At 32.7% G+C, this 23,382-nt stretch overlaps 1 protein-coding gene across 2 annotated transcripts in view; it reads left to right on the forward strand.

Moving 5' to 3' along the window:
* Window positions 1–23,382, forward strand: part of LOC143229228 (nucleolar protein 4-like) — an 86,381-nt gene that overhangs the window by 23,213 nt on the left and 39,786 nt on the right. For both annotated transcript variants that reach the window (XM_076461242.1, XM_076461243.1), the window contains exons 2-5: window positions 2,512–2,649; window positions 3,024–3,332; window positions 19,810–19,912; window positions 22,711–22,925. In XM_076461242.1, the coding sequence (XP_076317357.1) occupies window positions 2,512–2,649; window positions 3,024–3,332; window positions 19,810–19,912; window positions 22,711–22,925 (765 nt within the window). The remainder of the gene's footprint in view (window positions 1–2,511; window positions 2,650–3,023; window positions 3,333–19,809; window positions 19,913–22,710; window positions 22,926–23,382) is intronic.

The raw sequence follows: 23,382 nt of genomic DNA on the forward strand, positions 1-23,382 counted from the left end.
TTAGCTTTATTCAACAAAAATTAAACTATTTTCTTAAAATGGTCTTCGAAGATAATCACTTAATGATCATGTTTAAGAAAAGACAGACAGAATGGCGATTATATGACCCTTAGGTCCAACTCTTGTAAATAATCTTCGCCATTGTTGTGAACGTCAATAACTCTATAATTAGCTCTATTTTTACAAACCAGTATCATATTAAAGATACGTTCATGATACTTTTCTATTATTTCACAATATTGATTAAAACAAGAAGTGTTTTTTATAATATCTTAACATCCATGTATAAACTTTATATGTAAGGTGTAAAAAATAACTTGTATTGTATTAGATGTTCAAATAAACAAAATAAAAAACAATGTATTTGCCACATATATTTACCATAAAAATGGACTGGCTTATACACTTTTCACATTCAATCACAAGAACATTTTTAACAATAAAACAGAACATAACAAAAAGCCACGCGCTGTCTCGAACTATCCACTAATTCTTATCAGTCCTTTCACAAGCATACAAACTTTGAAATCAAATCCCTAATTAAATAAATAATCAAAGCATATTACCTTCAAATTTTTCTACAATTTATATATGTCGACATTTAGAATTAAAAACTTGTCTGAACTTGAACTCATATGCATTCGTAAGTCGTATGTAAATACACTTATGGTAGCTGTAAAGCTAACTGTATTGATAAAACTACACGTCACCAACAAATACGTGAGCGTCTGGAAATTTTAGATAAAAGCAGTTATAAGCTAACCAATCCACCCGAAAGTTGTATTTGATTATTCAGAAGAATAGCGACCACTCCATACGTATTGAAATTTACAATTCTCGACTCGAGAACCACGGATTAGGAACTCGTTGTCAGAGAAAACCTCTGCATCTCAGTGATCAGCCGACACTGAATAATAGCATCATCTCCTGCCTGTTGTCATTCATTTAATTAGATTATTATCAATATTATTGTTTTACAGATGCAGTGTTTATTCTTAAATTCTTCTTTCTTGTGATTGTATAAGAGAATTATGAACTTAATAACTAATGTTGTTTCTTTGTAATTAGATAATGTAAACTAATCTCACGAAATTTGAACCAGTTTCGAAGCAGTTAAATGCGCATTTTTTTTATATTACTGTGTTTTTAATATTAATTAAGAAACTGAAAAAAAACGCTTATTAAAAGTTTGCTTGTTTCATTAACTAATCAATTAATTTTTAGTAGAGTCGTTGGATATCACTTCATAGCAGCTTCAAAATAGGGTGTATGATTCCTCAATGCTTTTGTTAATGATCTCTTCATGAACAAAAGACACGTGCACCTATCAAATGTCTTCTTAATTGTCTGACACAGAGCAAAATGTAAAGTTTTGTTTCCACCACATAGATTAACTTATTGATTCTAGAGTTATTAGCCAGAGGGCTTGGAACTAGTAAGCTTAACTTGTTGCACACCGTGAACGATCCAGAAATAGTGTCACGTGATGACTGAAGTAAGCTAGTCGACTGATTGGCATAAAATTGATTCTTTTTTTCGTAAATCACGCTACTTTAAGTGTATGTTTTAATTAATTTATACAAATGAAGCTTAAATATGGCCAAAACTTTCAATTACTCATTTATAAGGTTACACCTAATTGAATTTTACTAATTTTTTTAAAGTATCTTTTATAGCTCGAGTGTCACGAACAGGGACGTTGATGTTTTAAATGACATTTTGAAAGAATTCGAGGTGTTTTCATTCTTGATGCTAAGACTTATTAGTAAAATAATGTTTAGTTAGCATACTGTTTTTTCTACTATTACTAATATCGTATAATCTATGAAAATAAGAGCTAATAAAATTCACAGATCTCATTTTTATCCTGATACTATTGAATTTCGTGTATCTAGCATTATTGTACCTAAATGAGGAGTTCTTATGAAATACGCATATCTTTTCTTATCTGCACTTAGAATATGGTAAAAATAGTGCAACTCAAATTGTTGTAGTATATTCTAGTTAAACTTTGAAGTATTTTGCGTTATATTCGTTACTTTGTTTACTGAAAGAAAGCCTCCTTGCTTACATAAAGAGGATAGCATAAGTTACGCCCACTTGTAGTTACAAATGGTTAGTTCGTACATGAAGTTATAAAAAAAAGACTTTTGTAGAAATCCATTTTACTGTTACATATTCCAACTACTTAAATATTCTCACCTTTCATTTTCGATTACACTTTTTTTGCCCCTAGTTGCACAGTAATGTACCTTCGGACTCACACTGCTAGAAACCCCTGGTAGGCAGGGCACGGACAGCCCATCGTGTAACTATGTGCTTAGTTCCAAATAAACAAACAAACACTATGTTTTTCTTATAACCTATAAAAAATCAACTATTCACTAATTTTACTTCGAATTCTAAACACACCAGTTTTTCCATAACAGTCACATATACAAAAAATACTGTACAATCAAAACCACCTCTGTTTTTCTTCTGATTAAAAACCTACAATATTTATCTTGACAGCCTGGAACTGGTAAAGAAGACACTGTCTATAAGAAGGTGGCAGTTGTTGAAAACTTTTTTAACATAATCTATGAAGTTCACGTAGGTAAGGACATACGTGGAGGAAAGCACGCAGGACAAAAACGCACGTATAAGACGGTAAGTAATTTTCTATATATTTTTGCCAACCAATCAATGGTTAAAGCATGAAAAGCACTTACCAAAGAATTAAATTTTGATGTTTTCACAAAATAATTGTTAGAATAAATGACAACCAATCAGAGAATGCTAACAACAGAAGATATGACAAAACGTATACTTTATTTTCACTTCTTGCGAACCTTGGGATACGATGGATATGTTGTACTATCAATGATTTCCCAATAATTCCAAAACGTTTCTGATATTTACAAGTTTGTAGAAATAAAACTTATAATTCACGAAAATAATAATGTATGAGTCACTGATTAAACCCATCTGGGATGTTTTTCTGTATCTGAGAAGAAGTAATTACTTATTTTGATTCGTTTTAGATAGCCGAAACTTACGCCTTCCTGCCGCGTGAGGCGGTAACTCATTTTCTGATGTCCTGCGCCGACTGTCAGAAAAGAATGCACGTTGCGACAGAGTGTGACGGGAAAAGTGGTTACTATGGAAACAAGGATCGTCGTGTCAGGAGTGGGACCAATTCCCCTGGATCAGGCTCTCCAGTTATAGAAGAGAGTAACACTTCCCAACTAACAACGGACATTGATTACAACCTACCCATAACAACAACGTATTTGAAACGTATGAGAAGCTTGGGTTTCTCAAAAGAAGAAGCTTTAAATTTTGACAGGGAGGTAAGGTTACATTAACAAATTTTGGCAGATAGGTAAGACAACATTAACAAATTTTTACAGAGAGGAAAAGAACATTAACAAATTTTGACAGAGAGGAAAAGAACATTAACAAATTTTGACAGAGAGATAAAGCAACATTGACAAATTGTGAGAGATAGGTAAAGCTACATTAACAAATTTTGACAGAGAGGTAGGGTTACATTAACAAATTTTGACAGATAGGTAATGCGACATTAACAAATTTTTACAGAGAGGAAAAGAACATTAACAAATTTTGACAGAGAGGTAAGGCAACATTAACAAGGATTTACCGTGTTTTTAATAATAAATAATTTGTATTTTATTTTGTATAATACAATTTATATTTTTTGTGAGAATTTTCTATTAGGAGTGTATATATATATATGAATTGTTATGAATTAATGTTGTTTGACCGAAACAGCTGACTTAATTTGGCCAATTTCGCACTGAAGAAACATCAGAGAAACTATTCATGTGGCAAGTTTGAAGTGCTATTATTAAACAAAGTTCCAATGTTAAAAACTATGTTTTTATTTATTTGTATAATTATAACGTTTCGGGAAGTGCCTTTCGTTTTAAGTGGTGTTGCAGTAGTGCTAGACGATGAAACACGTGACTAAAGCTAGCGAATGGTTGTATCTAAAATAATTAACTTAAATCTAACTCAACGCAGACACCGTGACTCAGTAAATAAACTTTAAATATATTTTATAATAATTCGGAATAAAGTTTTCTTAGCAACTGCTTATCATAGCATTTTCTTTATAAAAAAAACCAATTCCAAGCATGATTTCATTATTTTGTCTATAGTGTTCTGATTTTTCTGAAGGACAGTTATGAAATCATTGTCTATTCATACATTTACGTTAAATGGTGGCCGTTAAACCATTGTCTATTTATACATTTACGCAACAAAAACTGAATTTGTAGTGTACAGGATGTTTTATAGTGTTACAGGTAGCTCAGGTGTAAAATTGAGGAGTGATGATCCTATAATCTTAGATTCAATCAACACTATAAGTACAATGATTTATCATCATGCTTAGGTGTATATTTCCATTTTTTAAAATTTAGGTGTACTTCATTGTCATGAGATTATAACGAGATCTTCAGTACAAGTCATCTATATCAGAGAGCGTCTAATGCTCGAGCTTCAGTCCTTAGTATGGGTACAATAATTTATCATCATGCTTAGGTGTCTATTTTTATTATTTGAAGTTTCATGTACTTCATTATCAGGATTAGCAGTGAGATCTTCAATTTAGATCATCTATATATTTAATCTGATTTTTAACATTGTTCATTACTATTATTTGTTATGTGTCCGCTTTCTGAGCTTATACATAGTTTGTTTAAATCAGTGCAACTATTCCCCGACCTTAGATATTGTTAATTGTAATGTTAGTGCCTCTGCTAACTGAAGAGTGCCCCCTCAGTGTCTGCGGACTTACAACGCTAAAACCCGGGTTTTGATACCCGTGGTGGGCAGAACACAGATAGCCCATTGTGTAGCTTTGTACTTAATTAAAAAAAAAACTCTGAAGAGTTTTTTCTACATATGGTTTTAATCCAGTTAGTGCCATCATGGTTGTATTTTACACAGTATCTATTAACATGGGTGTCTTTATTATCTAATGTTGAATTATACTCATCTAGTTAATCTTCTTGTCACTAATAATTGGTATGAGATAAATAATTATGAACTTCACGTACCTTGATCTTAACTTTTGATCACAGTTGATATCAGACATTCTTATTATTAATCATTTCACACAAGTGTCTTTGTCCCTCGCTGTTAATGACAGCTCGATTAACTTAAACAAGTAGCTTTCAATACGTTTGCTTCCAATGACCTTACTAATAGTTCGTAGAACTTAATCCGTTATGCGAATCCTGTATTAATTCGACAAAAAAACTCACTCGTTGGTTCGTGCTAAATGTTACTTAAAGTAATTCAGTCAAGCCTCTTTATCCTCTAATATTAATGACAACTAAAGAAACTCAAAGTATTATTTGATATTAAATATAACTTAATCAGATCAAACAAGTGACTGTTCTCTACTGTTAATTGTAGGGCAACTAACCAAACCAAGCACATGTATCATCCGATAATTCAGTGAAGTGATTGTGTCCTCTGCTGTTCATGGTAGGACAAATAACAAGTCAGAAAATCAAGTGATTGCATCCTCTGATGCTAATCGTAGGCAACTAACAAAATCAAGTAACTGTATCCTATGATGTTGGTACAGTTCAGTTAACCTAATCAGGTCTGTCTGATGTCCTTATTGATTACTTGAGAAAGAAGATTTCATTTTATGATCATAATGATTGGTCTACTAACTTTGTTACAATAAATTATAAACTATAATGCTGATCATAGATTTCAGATAAAAATTGGAAACTCGCTCTGTTTTTTTCATTTTCAAATGATTACCTAACATAACTGATGTTAAATTACATAGTGTGATGCGTGCATTATTGAGTAATTCGTAATAGAGTAATAACAATACTTTAAAATTAAACTATAACAATGAAACATAGACTTGCATTTAGGATACTTTAGACCAATGAATATCAGAAATAGTTACCGATAGAAAAACTGAAACATTTTCGTACATTAACCTTCTTGTAACCAATCATTTAAACAGGGTAGGTGTTCATATTAACTTTTTGCCACTGTTCACTCACGTAATTGATCCATTTTTTATCTTATGTACAATAATTACAGATTTCTTAGAAAGTTTTATTTAATTACATTAATCCAAGACATTAGTGTATATGGTCAGCGACAGCTAATTTTTCAGATCTTAGATCATAACGTGTTTTCAGTATGTGTCATGTTCCGGCGATACTCTGATTAAAAGTTAAGAAGTATTATTACCTTCTTAGTTCTGTTTTACGATTGTATTTCGCTTTAATTACCAGTTCGAGTGTCGTTTCGTTGTTCCATTTGTTCTAAAAATATTCTGGAATGAGATATAATTAGGCGGCGTTATAGTTTTGCCTAACAATATTATTAGCTCAGCCATCTTACTTACCTAGCATTGTCATTTGACGTTGGTAACAGACTGACCTGCTTAGTTAGAAGTCTGGGTCTTCTAATGTTAGTGAATATTTAATAAAATTTCCAGATGAGTGTATTTTCTGATTTTAGTCGTGCTTCAAATATTTAACTCAAATGACCTATTTTTTGATGTAAATAATAATGGTAGTTACGGGTCTATATAGCATTGTACGTACATTGGATTCAAATAACTTAAACAGGTGAGTTTGTCCTCTAACATTAATAATAGTTAATTAAGTCAGTCTTTGACTTACAAGTTTTACTTGTTTATCATTGTGTGGTAACTTGTGTAGATGTAGTAATTTGATTCGAGTAAAACGATTTAGTTATTTGTGCTGACTATACACGTGTAAGAACATGTGAGAATCATGTATGCATGATAACTAGTATGAATTACGTATATACTTAGGATAACTTGTGTCGATCATTCATGTGTCATACCATACGAGAATCATCTCTATCTGCGGTAGCTTGTGTGTATTATAAAGGTATGTTTAAGTTTTGTGAGTCATATCTCTCTGTTTAACTTATTATAAAAATATGTGTGTGGCAAATTGTGTCAGTGAGATAGATGTAGTAACTTGTGTCGAATGCGAAAGTGTAATAATTTATGTTGAATACACATATATAGTAAATTGTATAAATGATATATGCGTATTAACTTCTGTGAATAATATACATATATGGGGTAACCTGTGTGGATTACATATGATTATTAACGTTTTTTCATTATATATTAGTATTTTTATTGACTGTATATATATATATATATATCTTCTATGCTTCATAGATCATAATTGTGTTTGTTGTAGCTCGCGAATCGTTTGTGTTATTGGATATAATTATGCAAAACTGAAGAAAATAGTATAAAAGACAAGTCATACTGAGATTACCGTGTACTGCACCAGAATGAAGTCAAATGTTCATAGTTGTAATTCAGCCAATCATAAAGTGCCACAACAGCATAAAGCCCTTTTATTATTCTTGTTGTTGCTTGTTACATTTAAAACTAAAAAGAGGCCAAGTATTCCCTAAATGGCTTTTTGTACGTGTAAAATATTTCGAATAGATAAAAGTTTAAAGAGCCACACTATTTTCAGTGGTACGAATCCAGTCTTGGCTCATATAACTGAGATAATACATATAAAGTGTGTAAAATTCAAAATATCAGAATTGTGGTTGGCTAATTTAAGTCCATGAGAACATTTAAATAAACCTATATTTTTTTTAGTAAAAACGTATACAGAACTCTGAGAATGGTACGTGGACGAAGCACTTTTATTAATAGAAATGGGGTGAAGGTAGAAATAAAAAGCTCTCCGAGAGTAATGTTAATATCTCAGGTTAATTTCATTATAAAATGGAAGACGTCAACTGCAGATCTTGTCAACAGCCTTGCTGCAAATACAGCAGTGAACGTTACCTTAAAAGCAGTTAAAGATGCATTAGCATGAAGTAGTCTTAATGGATATGTAGCTGATCGAAAACCTCGTTACTGAGACGAGGTAGCCCAGAAAGTAGAAAAAGGCTTTGGCTCTGAAAGAGTAGAATGAGCAAATCTATTGACATGCGCTCTTCACAGATAAATTCAAATTCGAACGGTTCGGCATCAAACGACGACCGTTCATTCGACTTTGGAGAGGAGGAAGGTTTTTATAGTAAATGTACAACATCTATTTTGAAGCATGGCGGCAGATGAGTTCTAGTTCTGAGTTATATCTCGGTGATCTACAGAAAATGAATGGCACTCTGACAGCTGACAAGTACAGACACATTCTAATCCATTATGCCATACCTTGGGAACATAACTCATTTGGTGAGGCTTCGTCTTCTAGTAAGACAATGATCCCAAGCAAAAAGCACGTGATGAAACGACATCTTGACTAAAAGGTGACCGATGAAACACTTACAACTATCTCTTGGCTGCACAAAGTCCCCATATGAACATTCCTGAGTTTGTATAGCTTTCTGTAAAAACTGTAAATGTAAGAAGGCAACCAAAAAAACATGACTGGATTTTAAGGAGTAATACAGGACATTTGTGTTAATATTTTGCTGTCACATTGATAAACTATATTGCAGCTTTAAAAAAAAACATGTGTAGTACAAATAGCTTGCATTAACTGTACAAAACGTTATCAAACAAAAAATATTTACCGTAATCTTGCTTTTAGTTTTATAAATGTTATAAGTCCTCGCTTTTTGTAATAATGTACTTATAACCTGTAGCCTATAATTACCTTCGTGATTTATTTCTACTTCGTAGTATATAAAAAGTGTGGAAGAAAGAATGACACATGGAGATTATATAATTCATTTAGCAATGAAGATTATTTTTACGTAGCAAAATAATCTTAAGTTTATTTTTTTTTATGTATCGTGTGTGTTTTTCTTATAACAAAGCCACGAAGGGTATCTGCTCAGCCCACCGAGGGGAATCGAACCCCTGATTTTAGCGTTGTAAATCCGGAGACATACCGCTGTACTAGCGGGGACGTTTTATGTATCACACTTTGGTGAATATCATACAGTCTCCTGGAAATTAATAAAAACATTTTAATAAAATTATAACATTTATATTACACGTGAATTTAAAGCAATTGTAATTTTTCCATATCATCGTCTTATTACCTTTTTTATTTAATGTATTTTGCATTTTTTTTTTTACTTTTTTATTTCACGTACCATTTTCAAGCGCCTTAGCGTGTAGCTTTATGGTGTATCATTCCAGCTATGCTGAAAGATCAACAATCCAAGGTACTCGTGACAATATCTATGTATATTGAGAGATAGCTGTTAAGGTGCATCAGTATTGTATAACATACGGATAAGAACGTGCTGTGACCGCGCAGGCGTGATCAGAGTCCAGTTACCTTGACAAAGTTACCATAGTAACGTGTACTATTACAGGTCATATTTGTTGCTAAGAGAGTCCCTGCATAAGCTTCAGAGAATACCTTGTAGTGTTGACATACATTAAAAATGCATAGGTTAGCTGCACAAAAATGACGTTTTTAAGATAAAAAAATAGCATAATGACAATTAAAACAAGAATTTAAGATTATTTAAAATGTGTGTTTGTTTCTTACAACATGATCACTTCTCGTCTGTCTTCATAAAGTTTGATTTTAAAAGATACCAGTTCATAGAAATAATAAAAACTATCTTCTGTTTCACTTAAATTCGTTAGACTTGACATGTTGAGTATACAATATATTGTTTCTACCGCAAACACTGCATTTCATACTGAGTATCTCAGTGCCTGTTTCAACACTCCGGTCATATAGAAATTCATAGACAATGCGTCCAGCGACTTCGCTGGTATGTCTTCGTATTGAATATTTTTAATGCCTGTTTTATTCTCCAGCTGCTTGAGGTATGCGAATGTTAAACGGATATTTCCTGGAAGCAGCTTGTGTACATCTGACTTTTATACTTTTCCAGATGAATAATCTTCTTGGTTGTATTGCATATTATTGGGCGTTACACGTGGGTAATATTCTCTTATGTTATAAATTACGTATTTGTATTTTGTTTACCATGATGGAGATAGATTTTCTTGCAGGAATCTTTGGATGGTCCTGATTTCACAAGTTGATGAATGTTTTTTTTTCCCCAATTGCATCAGCTAAAGACATCATTGTCTTTGAAATTCTAAATCCCTGATGCGAATACATCTTAATCATCTGAATGTATGAATATTTTCCATCAGAAGAGGCTGTTACGTAGTATTTCCCAAAACGATCAATTTTCAGTAGCAAGACATTACCTACGTAACGCTTAACAATGTCGAAATGTAGTTCCGATACAAACCGCTGCACAATAACTTTGCATCGGCTCTGTTAGTCACATGACTTTCTGATTTGTATATTCAAAATCGTTACTCAACTTGAAGCTTTATAAAATGCGATGTCCTTCCCTCAATTTAACTCATGGTAAATTGATGACTTCTTGTTAGTTAAGGAAACATTCTAAACCACCATTTGTAGAATAAGCAGGCTTTTCTTAGGACTGACTGTATTATAACATTCTGAAATGTGGTTCTTTTAAATATAACAGAAAATGGACAATTTGTTTTTCAGTATTCAACGGCTGCATTATGTGCACAATATAAGCATAAATTTAAATATCGAAACGTAGAGTAAATAATTTTAATTGCCGCTTGATGGCAGAGGTGATGAAATTTTATTTTAGAAATAATATTCCGATATCTAGATTAGAGCCCTTACGTATGGCGAGAGTCTTACAATGTAAAACAAATATTTCGATACCTAAGTTACTATCCTCAAATATGATCAAACTTTTGTAACATAAGTAAGTTAAATCAGTATCTATACCTATGAGAAAAGATGTACTGGGCGTATCCCTGCCCAATATCTGGAATACTTTTTATTATGTAACTACACTTTTTCTTAGACTAATTCTTTAACATTAAGTTTTGTGTAGTAAGAGCTTGTTGATCTACTTGAATTAAGTGTAGCCAATTTAGATGTTTCAGTGTTTACATCAAACAGTGGCAGGAATGTTAAATATGATTTACACCTATTTATATTTTTGTTAAAATCCGGATAATATTTAACAAAGCTGTAAAACAACTAAAATTCGTTTTAGTGCAAAATTATTAATTTTGTCGACAAATTCAAATTTGGCAGAATTTAGTAAAAATTATTACTTCTTTGAGACTTCACCAACCGGGACAAAAAGCAACAAGTAGACATATCACTTATATCAACAGACTGCACCACGAAACGACACGAGCGGCAGCTAATTCATCATGCTTGTTGGATATTCAGACAACTCTCTTGTGGGGCTCATTGCCATGGCAACATCAAATGTCGACACCGTGCTTTGCCACAAAGCACCGCTCGCGAAGAAGTTGTAAAGGAATAACTGTTGTTTTTTTTTTACATGTTTGTTAGTTTACAGTATGTTGGCAAGTAAACCGATAACGAATATTTTAGGGAACATCGTTTTAGTATTTCTTGATTTCATACGAATGTTATCGGCTCGTAAAAAATGAAATTGGTTAATTAAACATAACATTCAAAAAGTATTGTTATTTCCATGGATTAAGGCGTAACATCATAAAGATGCCTTGGTGTTTCCACTGATGGCTCAGCGGGAGGTTTGAAGGTTTATAACATCTAAATCCTGGGTTTTATTTCCAGCGGTGGTCACAGTGTAGATAAGTCATCGTGTATCTTAACAACAAACAAAGTACCTTGTTTTCAGAAAATCCTCTGATAATTAATCACACTCGGTAACTATGTTGCGTCAAACCACCGAGAATGGACTATTTTAAATACTTAACTTATTGAGACGTCCCTTAGGGGTAGATTTACAGAATTATGTGGATAAAATCCTGTATTCTATTCCCTGTTGTAAACAGAGAGCGAGTAGATTATTGTGCAGTTTTACGCTAAAAACAAACAAATGATTGGAATATTAAAAACGTTCATCATAAAAATGAATAAGACATACGAATGATAAAAGGAATTAGGATCTAAATATGCATTTCACAATATTATTTTTATATTATGGGATCAATTTAACAAAATGGTTGTATTTTGATTAACCTTGCTGCTGTGGTTAGTATAAGCCTCAGGCTAGGTTGTTTTGTCTTCTTTACTTAAAATGATGGCACAGTGGTATTGGATGACCTCTAAAGAACCTAGTAACTGGGCTATTTTGTATTCAAGTTTTATCTTTCAACAATATCTTTTTAATAATAATCAGTTAACAATTTACCATAATTGTCGAGATAACCTATTACCCTATGAGGTCAACGCTATTTGATATGGTCATCCAGTTTATAATTTGTTTAACCAACATAAGTTCAAAAGCGAAAGTGCTTTGGGTGGAAAATAATCAACAACGTACAGAGGAAACAAACTGGCCATAATACGCGGTTACGAGACTGCCACCTGCGTCGAGAATCTTAAGCCTGAAGTTTACGAAATGTTTTCATACCCAAGACGTATTAAAATTAGTTTGTTATTTTTATTTATAAGTGTGTTTTATTATTTTGTTTCTATGTGTTAGTATATATAAAAGTTGAGTGCGTTATCTTAAAACGATTTTGAAACCTCATCAGGACCATACCATCAAGTCTTATCGAAAGTCTTTTTTGAATACAGCCTGCGGCGTACTTTCTGCTGCAAAAGGCTCAGTCATAAGGTTGTCGTGTCCTGATCACTCAACACCTCTTTGTTATGATACTTTCCGTAACCTATTTTATGTACGAGGACTACAGTTTTTCAGTACCCATTTCAACAGTCCGCTTGCTCAGAAATCCATTGAGACTAGGGTCAGCAATTTATGTCTTTGACCACTAATGAGTAACGATTCTAAATTTCGAGATGTCCAATAATTAGTAAGAAACACGCCAATTAAATAATTAGTATATTAGTAAAGTTTTACATAATGGAATAAAAAGAGAGCTTGAATTTACTTTTATAGCTCGTAGATGAATAAAGTGAAAAGCCCGGCATGGCCAGGTGGGTTAAGGCGTTCAACTCGTAATTTGAGGGTCACGGGCTCAAATCCCCGTCGCACCAAACATGCTCGTCCATTCAGCCGTGCGGGCGTTATAATGTGACGGTCAATCCCACTATTCGTTGGTAAAAGAGTAGCCCAAGAGTTGACAGTGGGTGGCGATGACTAGCTGCCTTCCCTTTACACTGCTAAATTAGGGACGGCTAACGCAGATAGCCCTCTTGTAGCTTTGCGCGAAATTCATAAATAAAGAAGAAAGTGGAAAACTAAATCAGTAAACACATATCACACTTAAAGAAATTCACTATTAATAACAACGAGCATGTTATAGATAGGAAATAAGCTGTTGAATTCTTAGATTATTTAGATAATAGCTATATCATAACGCCACTGATAGAACAGCGAACAACTTTATTTTCCTCGTAAAAAGTTTTAATACGACTTTATGTAAAGAACTAGGCTCTAATTTGAAAACATAAAAACCTTCGGGTAACGAAGTGTATAAACATGTTAAACTCGATAAAGAAATTAATCTACATAATACATCACAGTTTTTTGAGACTATGATGTACGTGCCGTTAAATCTAACAGTGTGATACATGAATTATGTTGGATACTTTAATTACTTAAAACACAACATCAAATACAAGTTTATTGCAGAAACTAAAAAGATACAGCTAAGATTTATCAGGTATAAGAGGTAATGGCATGAAATACATTAAAGAGTATTCAAAGAAACATTGTAACATTTTCAAAACTAAACCAGTATTAATATGTTCATTACCAACAGCAATTCTACTGAAGTTAAAGAAATAATTAAATATTTTGAAACCATTACAATTTGACTTTAGTAATCCTCACACTAGCCTTACTATAAATAAAAATGAAAACAGATTCCTCAAAAATTTCAAGGTCTTTTAATACTTTGGGAAACTTACTTCTCTGCATGAATAAACACAGAACTTTCTATGACGTCACTCATAAAAAGGCCCAGCATGGTCAGGTGATTAAAGTGCTCGACTCATAATCTTAGGGTCGCAGGTCCGAATCCCTGCCGCACAAAACATGCTTGCCATTTCAGCTGTGGGGGCGTTATAATGTGACGGTCAATCCCACTATTCGTTGGTAAAATGGTAGCCCAAGAGTTGTGTGGTTGGTGGGGGGTGGTGATGGGCAGCTGTCTTTCTTGTAGTCTTACATCGCTAAATTATGGATGGCTAGCGCAGATAGCCCTTGTGTAACTTTGGGCGAAATTCAAAAACAAACAAACACTCACAAAAGTACTACTGTTTCACATTAAATGAATTCTTATAAGCCATGTATTTTCTGCTTGATAATATACTTTTGCAATTTGACCGACACATCTTCCAACAGATACAAGTCGAGCTTGTAGATATATTCATCTAATGAATTATTTTAGACACACCTGAAGGAATCTATTCACCAGACTTCACTCTTAAAATGTTTTTTTTTTACGAGAAAAGGTACAACATCTGAATTTACATATCAACATCATTAAACTGACTCACAAGTTTTAAAATCAAAACGGTCACTTTCATCTTTGATGTTACAAATTTTTATTTACAAATATGAATACTTCAAATAAATTATATTGCACTATTTATTTATTGTTTGCAGTAAAATTTATTTAACGTTACAAGACTTATTGAATATAGCTCATAAATTCACTCTTATTATACACAAACGAGGTTTCTCATTGCGTATTTTAAACAAAAATAACATTCTACTTTGTAGGAAACTCAACAATATTCTAGTTATAAAACAACAATATTTTAGATAAGGAACTCAACAATATTCTAGTTATAGTATTGTTTGTTTTTGAATTTCGCACAAAGCTACTCGAGGGCTATCTCCGCTAGCCGTCCCAAATTCTGCAGGGTGTGTGTTAGTGTGTTTTCTTATAGCAAAGCCACATCGGGCTATCTGCTGAGCCCACCGAGGGGAATTGAACCCCTGATTTTGCGTTGTAAATCCGAAGACATACCGCTGAACTAGCAGGGGGCGATTCTGCATGGAAAGACTAGAGAAAAGGTAGCTAGTCATTACCATCCACCGCCAACTCTTGGGCTACTCTTTTACCATCGAATAGTTGGATTCACCGTCACTTATAACGTCACACGGCTGAAAGGGCGAGCATGTTTGGTGCGACGGGGGTTCGAACTCGCGACCATCAGATTGCGAACGCCTTAACCCACCTGGCCATGCCAGGCCAGTTCTAGTTATAAAACAACAGTATTTTAGCTAGAAACTCAACTATATTCTAGCTACAGACTATGAGTTTAGAAGTTACACAGAATATCAAGACCTTTTAAGAAATTCACGTCTACTCTTTAGTGTATTGACCACCATTGTTTTTATATGCAGTTAATTTAAGTTTTTGTTACACATATATATGTACATATATAGTTCACATTAACTGTATAACACTTCCATATTTAATATGACATTATTTTATTGGCTTAGATATTTTATAGTTATTTTCTTTTCTTGTTATAAAGTTTCTAAGTCTTATTCATATCATTTACATTTGGTTAGGCTTATAAGGTTTGTGTTCATGTTATTTATCACTCCCTCTAACCAGATCTACATGTTGTTTTTTCCTGTATTAGGGGTTAGTTAAAGTTAAAGTAGCAGTGATAGACACACCTTATAATATGTTTAGTCTCATGTTTCCTTTGTATGATGTTCACCATTGTTATGTTTCCGTGGATTAAGATATTTTTATATCCTTATTTATTGTATTCTATATTATTTTTGGTTGTACTATAGGTATATTACTTCTATTAACTCTACAAAGTTTAAGAGATGTCATATATAAGTTTGTCACAGATGTCACTTACCTCTAAAGCTACACTGATGAGCGGCATAATGAGTTTTCAATAGTGTTTTGGAAAAGTATAATTTTACGGCGTTAGTTTAAACCAACAGCTAATGTTTCTGTTTCCTAATTAAGATGTCCTGTATTAGTTATTCATTTATTGTTACTTTCAACAACAGTATTAGCTAAAATGTTTAATGTGTAAAATGTTATTATTTTTATTTTATTTTTGTTGTACTCTTAGTATAGAGATTGTTTCACATTGTTAGTTTAATATATGTATTTAACACTATCTTAAATCTTCTAACCTGGTTGAACCTCGTGATATATTATTGGGTTTACAGCCGAAAATGTCGTTAACATCTAGGATACCCATCTAATAAAACAATGCATTTTAATCTTTATAAAAAAAGGAAAATGTATTTAATGAACTATACTGATTACCAGATATATTTTTAGTTTTGCTCTATGAACATAGCTTACTCTGTTCGAAGGTTAATAACACTATGGAGTAGCACGAATATCTATTATAATTTATACCTGCATGAGATATGTCGGCATAGCATCTCGGTACACATGACCTGTGTCGCTTTTCCAGAAAAAAGTCTTATATGATTATGTTGTGTACTGTTGTATAAGATACATGGACGGCTTTTGCCATTAGCCTTTCAGCTTCTGGATTTTCATCTGTTACAAGATACCGCATTTTGTTTATCACACATGAGGTAAGATTTGTCTTATATTTTTATTTGGTTGGCCCTGGTGCCCCAGTTTAATCTGTATCTCTTTATTTTCTAATGTCATTAAGTACAAAGGCTATCCCCAGTCTGTAAAAAAATAATGTGGGTGCATAAATATCTAGCATTGAAAAGGGCTGTTATATACTCTCCCTAAAAGCCATAATTTTTTCGATGGCATCACGTTGCTTAAGAATTCAAACAATGCCAAAATATAGTTTTGATACATGGCATTCCACTGTGACATTATATCAGCTATGGTTGTCACGTGACTTTTAGGTTTGCATATAAAACTATTTTTAATGTAAGAAACACGCACGAACTAGTACGTTTTAGGAAATACGCACAAGTATTTGTATTTTGATTCTGTTTATTTTTTAAATTATAGTATATGATTCAACAAATATTTGTCCTTCACATCTGCTTTGAACAGTTTCTAGTTCATAATATTCATTTTTTTATTTTTGTTTCTCTTGGATGATGGTCTTATCAATGAGGTTTCGTCTGATATGCTAATAGAAAATGAATTTTTCTTAGGTATTATCTTCAAACCTTCTGCAGTATTTGGCAGAAAATTTCATATATCAATGTTTAGCTTAACTCATTATATTTGCCTCAGATAACAACTTGTTCATTTTGTGCTTTTGCTTATATTCTGACATCATTAGCTGGGACTTGTAAACACGTGTCAAATAAGGAAGCATATTCTACAAGAACCTTTTGTTCTCCTGTAGCTGTTCTTTCATTTCGTTTCTTATGTTGAGATTCGTCTTTTCCATCATAGCTACCACTTCCTTTAGAATTATCATTATTCGAAGTGTTATCAGTGGAATCTCCTTTCTTATATTCGTTTCACTAAAAACATCAACCTCATCCAATATGTTATTTTTGGTTAGGATGTTTTAAACTCTAAAAGCCATAAAATGACATTTCTTCATCTTCTTTCCTTCCGTTCATTTTTTTCTTCAATTAAACTTCGAGTGAAGAACTCCATAGACACTCTTCAACCTAATGTAACTACGGAGCACAAAAAAGCACTTTATACAAAAGCCAGTATAATATGACCTTTACAGTATAACCTGTAAAAAATGGAAAAACAGTTTCAATTGGACCAGTCTCTTTCTAGTAAAAAAGTTAAGGTTTAAATGTTAAAGGAGAAAAAGTGTTTGATTTTGACTAACTCATAAAATATCAATTAGTCAATATGATATGTTGTCTCCTAGTAAGATTTAATAGCCCGCTACAAGATATGAGATTGTTTTTATTAATAATATCCTCAATGGTGAGTTATTAATCAAACAATAATCTATAAGATCTTTAGAGTAGTTAGTTTGCCAGTGGTCATCTAATACGGTTTTTCTCATTAGATGTCACTATCTTGGGTCAGAAGCCACTGTTAAAACACCTATTCAATTTATTTTCTTGCATGCTCATCTTGCTATAATTAGTGTATAAAACATTATTTTTTACACATTTCGACTTTAACCTGTTGACTGCCAAATATTTCAGCTGCTACGGCAACTCCGAATCAAGTTCAAATTACAACTCTAATGCTTCTTCATTTTGTAACCTTTTTCGTGACGCCATTTTTGATCGAAAGTGAAACAATATGTAAGTAGGCCAAATGCATGTGTGGTTCTGACATCTAGCGTTAAAGTTAGGTATTACTCAGAACGAATTAACTCGTTCGTGGCACTGTGTTACCGATCGGCTTGAACGAGTTATCTCGTCCACGGCACTGAACAGGTCAATGGTGTATACTAAAAATCTTCAATAGTAAATAGTTTTTAAGTCCTATTTCAGTTTCTTTTTTTAATTAGCAATTCATTTATTTTTCAAAAAATGTTCTTTGACGATGAATTTTCAGAGTAAATTTAGCCGGACTACATCCTTTTTCCGTCATTTTTTATTTTTCTCTTTCTGATAAGGAATCTGATTACTAGCACTCCAGGGTTGAAAGGACCAGGTTTCGTTCATCCACATGATTAGGCTAAACCGAATTGAAAGCTAAATAGTGAATGCCACATAATTTTCTTCAGGCACAGAACAATTTAAGAACATGCATGTACACCTAGTTTGGAAAAATATGCGCTTGAAATAACACATTATCCGTTCAAGAAAGGTTAATTAGAGATAAAATGCATATTATCAAGTATATCAATGTTGTTGTTTTTTCTTTTTGCAGCGGAAATTGCTGGAGGTTTTTTTTGGGGAGAATCACCCATAGTATGATAACGTTAATCATGACTGTTAATAAATAACTGAACCAATCCTGAATATTAATTTAAGTCAAAATTAGAGAAATTTCAGAAAATATATTATTCGATTATCTGGAGCGATTTAATAAAAATCTTATGAGCTTGTATTTTTTTATAAAACACATTACTAGATAAATCTAAAGCGTTTTGTTGTTGTTATCTTAATACGGAGCTACACAATAAGTTATCTACATTCAATCCACTAGGAGAATCGAATCTTGGATCTTAACAATGGAGTGCTGCAATGAAAATGCTATTGCATGAGTTCTTGTCTCTTGTAATATAATTAATTAGACTGGAGTGCTTTACTAAAAATATTATTAGACGAGTTCGTACCTTGTGTAAAACATAATTAAATGAACTGGAGTGCTGTACCGAAATTGTTATTAGATCAGTTCAAATGTGTTATGAAACACACTGTTAGATGTACTGATGTGTTTTATTAATGCTAATAGATGATCCTTACCTTTTACAATAAACATTATTAAATGAAGTGGTACGTTTTAGTAATGTTAATGAATGATCCTTGCATATTATTGGAAACAATATTGTGTTTTGCTAGAAATTTCATTCAATTAATTCACCCCCTTCACAAATGAATGACAAATCTAAAATTCTTGTTATAAACCACTGCTTGTTTGAAGGAGTCAATATTTCAAGCACCCGATATATGTATATTATTTATAAAAGTCAGTTAAAATCTATGCATTTTGTTGGTTTTGCTGCTTGCCTGTTGCTGGTCATTTGAGAGATAAGGCAACGACTGATTAACAAAGTTAATAACACTGCCCACTACAAGTAGTGAGTCTAGCTATTTTTTACTTTATTCTCCTGAAGAAGAATAGCGAACTCTTCGAAAGAGCTCGAGTTTTAGGCCTCGTATTTCTTAACTGTCTTTGGGAGAATTTTGTGTAAACCAATTAAATGACAGCTTAAGCCTATGACGTTTTCAATGTTGTATAAATATAAAATAGACAGTTTGTAAAAATGTTCCGAAAAACGTTATATATGTATATGTATATATATATGTATCATGATGTCTTTTGTTCGTGTGCATTTTCAGGAAATTGCTTCGAACACCGAGAGTGAGAGCAGTGAGAACGAAACAGCAGCGCCACCTACTATAGACGGGGAAAATTATTCTACAATGACAGAAGCTAACGGAGGTAAAGTTTCAAAAGATTATCACTTATTATAGTAGCAACACACAACAGATAAAACATAGTTTGATCTAATACTTATTACTTTTATGATTTACTCATTTTAGTGCTGATTTAAATTAGGTATAATTATTTTTGAAAAACATCAGTCGCATAAATTGAAATTATAATTAATCTATAACGTATTTCATATAATAATATAATCATACGTTTTTGAACGTATTTCCTTTTTGCAGCTACTAAAGCTTAAATCTTAGTGTTGAGGGAATGCTAATGGCTCCACTTTAATAAAAAACACAGAAAGATGAATATTATATTTATTATTTACATGTTCACTCACAACGATTTTACGTTGACTGTGTGACAAGCATGGCAAAAGACAAGGCTCTATAGGATGGAAAATTTTGGCCAATTCTCTATTTGTGTCATCTTATTTTATTATACAATAACAACTGCAAAAAATAACCAAATAATCGCCCTTAATGTTGTCCATAACTCACAGACAGAAACATCTTACTTCACATACTGTAAACACTACAAATTTCACCTTCAATTACTGTCTGATGTATCAGAAATGGTGATGGTTATTGTTGTTGCATCCTGAAAACCTTCAAGTATAGGCATTGATCTTATGTACCTGTGTTCGTTGGGTCATTAGTCTTTAAAACCACATTATTTGGCCTCTGTGTGTGTATGTGCACAAAATCCCACTATTATGCCAGGCTGGTATAGGTAGATCGTCCTGGTATCTCAATTCCGATAGAGTACACATTACTTAGAGCATAGCAGGAGAGAATAATTGTAGTGAGACGAATGCCAGTTATACTACTGGCCCACACATCATACAATCTTTCCTCATAAGAATGTTCCTGTGTATCATACAGCCAGCTAGTATACACTCAGCCAGGGAGAGCAGCTTTCTTTAAATGACAGTATAGTCCGCACAACTCTTTTTGGGTAGAAGGACTAGTTACTAATACCATCTTGTATTGTACAAAATACATAATGTCTCCATCAAAATAGAACAATCTGAGTAGTTTCCTTTCTTAAGTGTAAACAAACTTGGGTTTGGCTGTATGTTTTTTAGAATTTTCACACAAAGCTATATCTATGGCTACTTATACCTAACTGTCCTTAATGTTGAATTTACAGATTAGAGAAAAGGCAGATAAACATTGCCATTCGCCAACTTTGGGCTACACTTTTCTAACCGAATATTGGAACTTTTCATCGTTTATACGTCGAACCTAAGGCCTAAAGTGCGAAGCACGTTTTTGTAGCTGTGGTCCTGAACTATGAACTCAGAGATCCACAGTCTGAAAACACTAACCACTAGGCTATGCCGAACCCTTCAACCCAAATGGATAAGGTATAAGAAGTTTAACAAAACAGTCAAATAGATTCGCCCAGATCTTACGTGGCTATTATTCAAAGAAGGAATCACAGAAGAGAGGTTTTGAAGCACACATTTGGTCAGTTTAACTCAAACTGATGTATTCACCAACAATTAGACCTTCATATCCATCAAAATCTATCCCACGTGACCTTTTTTGCTGCTTCATATGTATTCTCCAAAAGGTCAATCACATCCATATGGTATTTCATATTTGCAACTATTACGTGATACTTATCAGGTACAGACTACTTTCTGTCCAAGCGATTTGTGCAGCACTAAACTCCAGCAAGAATGGGCTGTCTCTTGATGGCTCAGAGGTAAAATTTAAACGTCGAAAGCATGTGAAGTGTAACTTGATCGAGAATTTGTCAGGACTGAAATATGGAGGAAACGCAATACTTGATTCACTTCTACAAGTTTTTCTTCACCTTGAAGGTCATTACAAGGTGTCTGGCGTTTGAATTACCAGTATTGTGGATGAAATTTGATACAAACGGTCTATTTTCGGCACGAATTTTCTTTTCTCTTTGAAAATATTTTCTTAGTTCTCAAATACATCTTCTCTGTTTAGGACCATATTTTAAATGACTTATCTTAAATTCTTCGAAACGTGTGAATGATATCTCGTTGATAGTACTTCAGTGTGAGTATTATAAATTACTCATTAAGCAATGTATCAAAATATAATTGATTCCACGATTATAAATGTGTTTCAGTTTTACTGTGTAATGCAATTTCTTATGTTTAGCCGTGAAACTGACTCAGTTGAGCACCAACAATAATGAAGTACGTTTGTTCAATGGTTACTTTGCATATTATAATTTTTATCATAAAATAAAACGTATAAACGCTTCAAAATGTGTAAAAAACAACAACAACAATTTTTTGCACTTTAACGGAAATAATAATTCATATGGGAAAATAACTAACACATCCTTAAACCTTATCATCTTTTAATATTCATGGTAAAACTTAAAACTGAGCCTGTTTAATGATGACTTATCACTAACGTGATATACAGTTAGAACACTACATTAAACTTAATAAATTTGCAAAGAGGGGACGACACAAGATCCGTTACATGCGAAAGTAACAGTAAGGTTATTTATCAATAAGTTATTTTATACAAAAATATTCAATGAAAATACTGTTACTTGTGAAACAGTTTTCATAATTTTTTGTTTACCGTCACTTGCAGAGAATGTTCAATCTTCGTTATTGGCCAATAAAGCAAGAACGCTTTCTTTTTTAGAACATTTAAATTTAAAATAAACGTTTTACAGACAAATATCATTTAAGAAAAACGTAATGAAGTTGGTTAACTTACAACTACATCAATTTGATACCCTTTTTATAAAATATATATATGCAAACAAGTTTATCAGCTTAATTTTTTTTATTAACAAAGCTCATCAAATTTCACAAGAAGATGAAGACAGAAAAGATAGAGCAAGCGAAGAGGCCCCTAACGAAGAAATTGGAAGTTCTCCAAAGGACACACCTCTTGACATGAGTGGGTTAAAAAGAGAAAACGATGAAGCCAAGTGTTCAGAGGAAGAACCAATTAACATGATCAAAACTGCAAACAATTCTAATCAGTATCAATCTCTACATTATTGGACAGTGAGTTGCAGAAGCAAGATCCTTGTTTACTTAATTATAGAGGATTTAATGTTTCTTTGATGATCTTTCAATTTCAATACTTAGCACTATGAATCTCTCAATTTCCAGTACTTAGCAACATGCATGCTTTATGATTTTAGTACTTAGCAGTATGATCTTTCACGTTTTTAGTACTTAGCAGTATGCATCCTTTTTTTTTAAGTAGTTAGCAGTATTATCCTTTACATGTTTAGTACTTGGCAATGTGAATCTTTTATAGTTTAGTACTTAGCATTATGTGTCATTTATGTTTTCAGTACTTAGCAGTATGTATCCTTCAGGTTTTTCGCTACGTATCCATATGTCTTGAGCATTTTAGAATACTATAAAATATGAAATATAGTGTGTGAATGGTAACTCAGGAAGTATAGAAATGGATAGTTAAAAACTGATGATGAATGTGATGTAAATTTTAAAG

The sequence above is a fragment of the Tachypleus tridentatus genome, chromosome 10, assembly GCF_004210375.1.
Source record: "Tachypleus tridentatus isolate NWPU-2018 chromosome 10, ASM421037v1, whole genome shotgun sequence".
Lineage (NCBI taxonomy): Eukaryota > Metazoa > Arthropoda > Merostomata > Xiphosura > Limulidae > Tachypleus > Tachypleus tridentatus.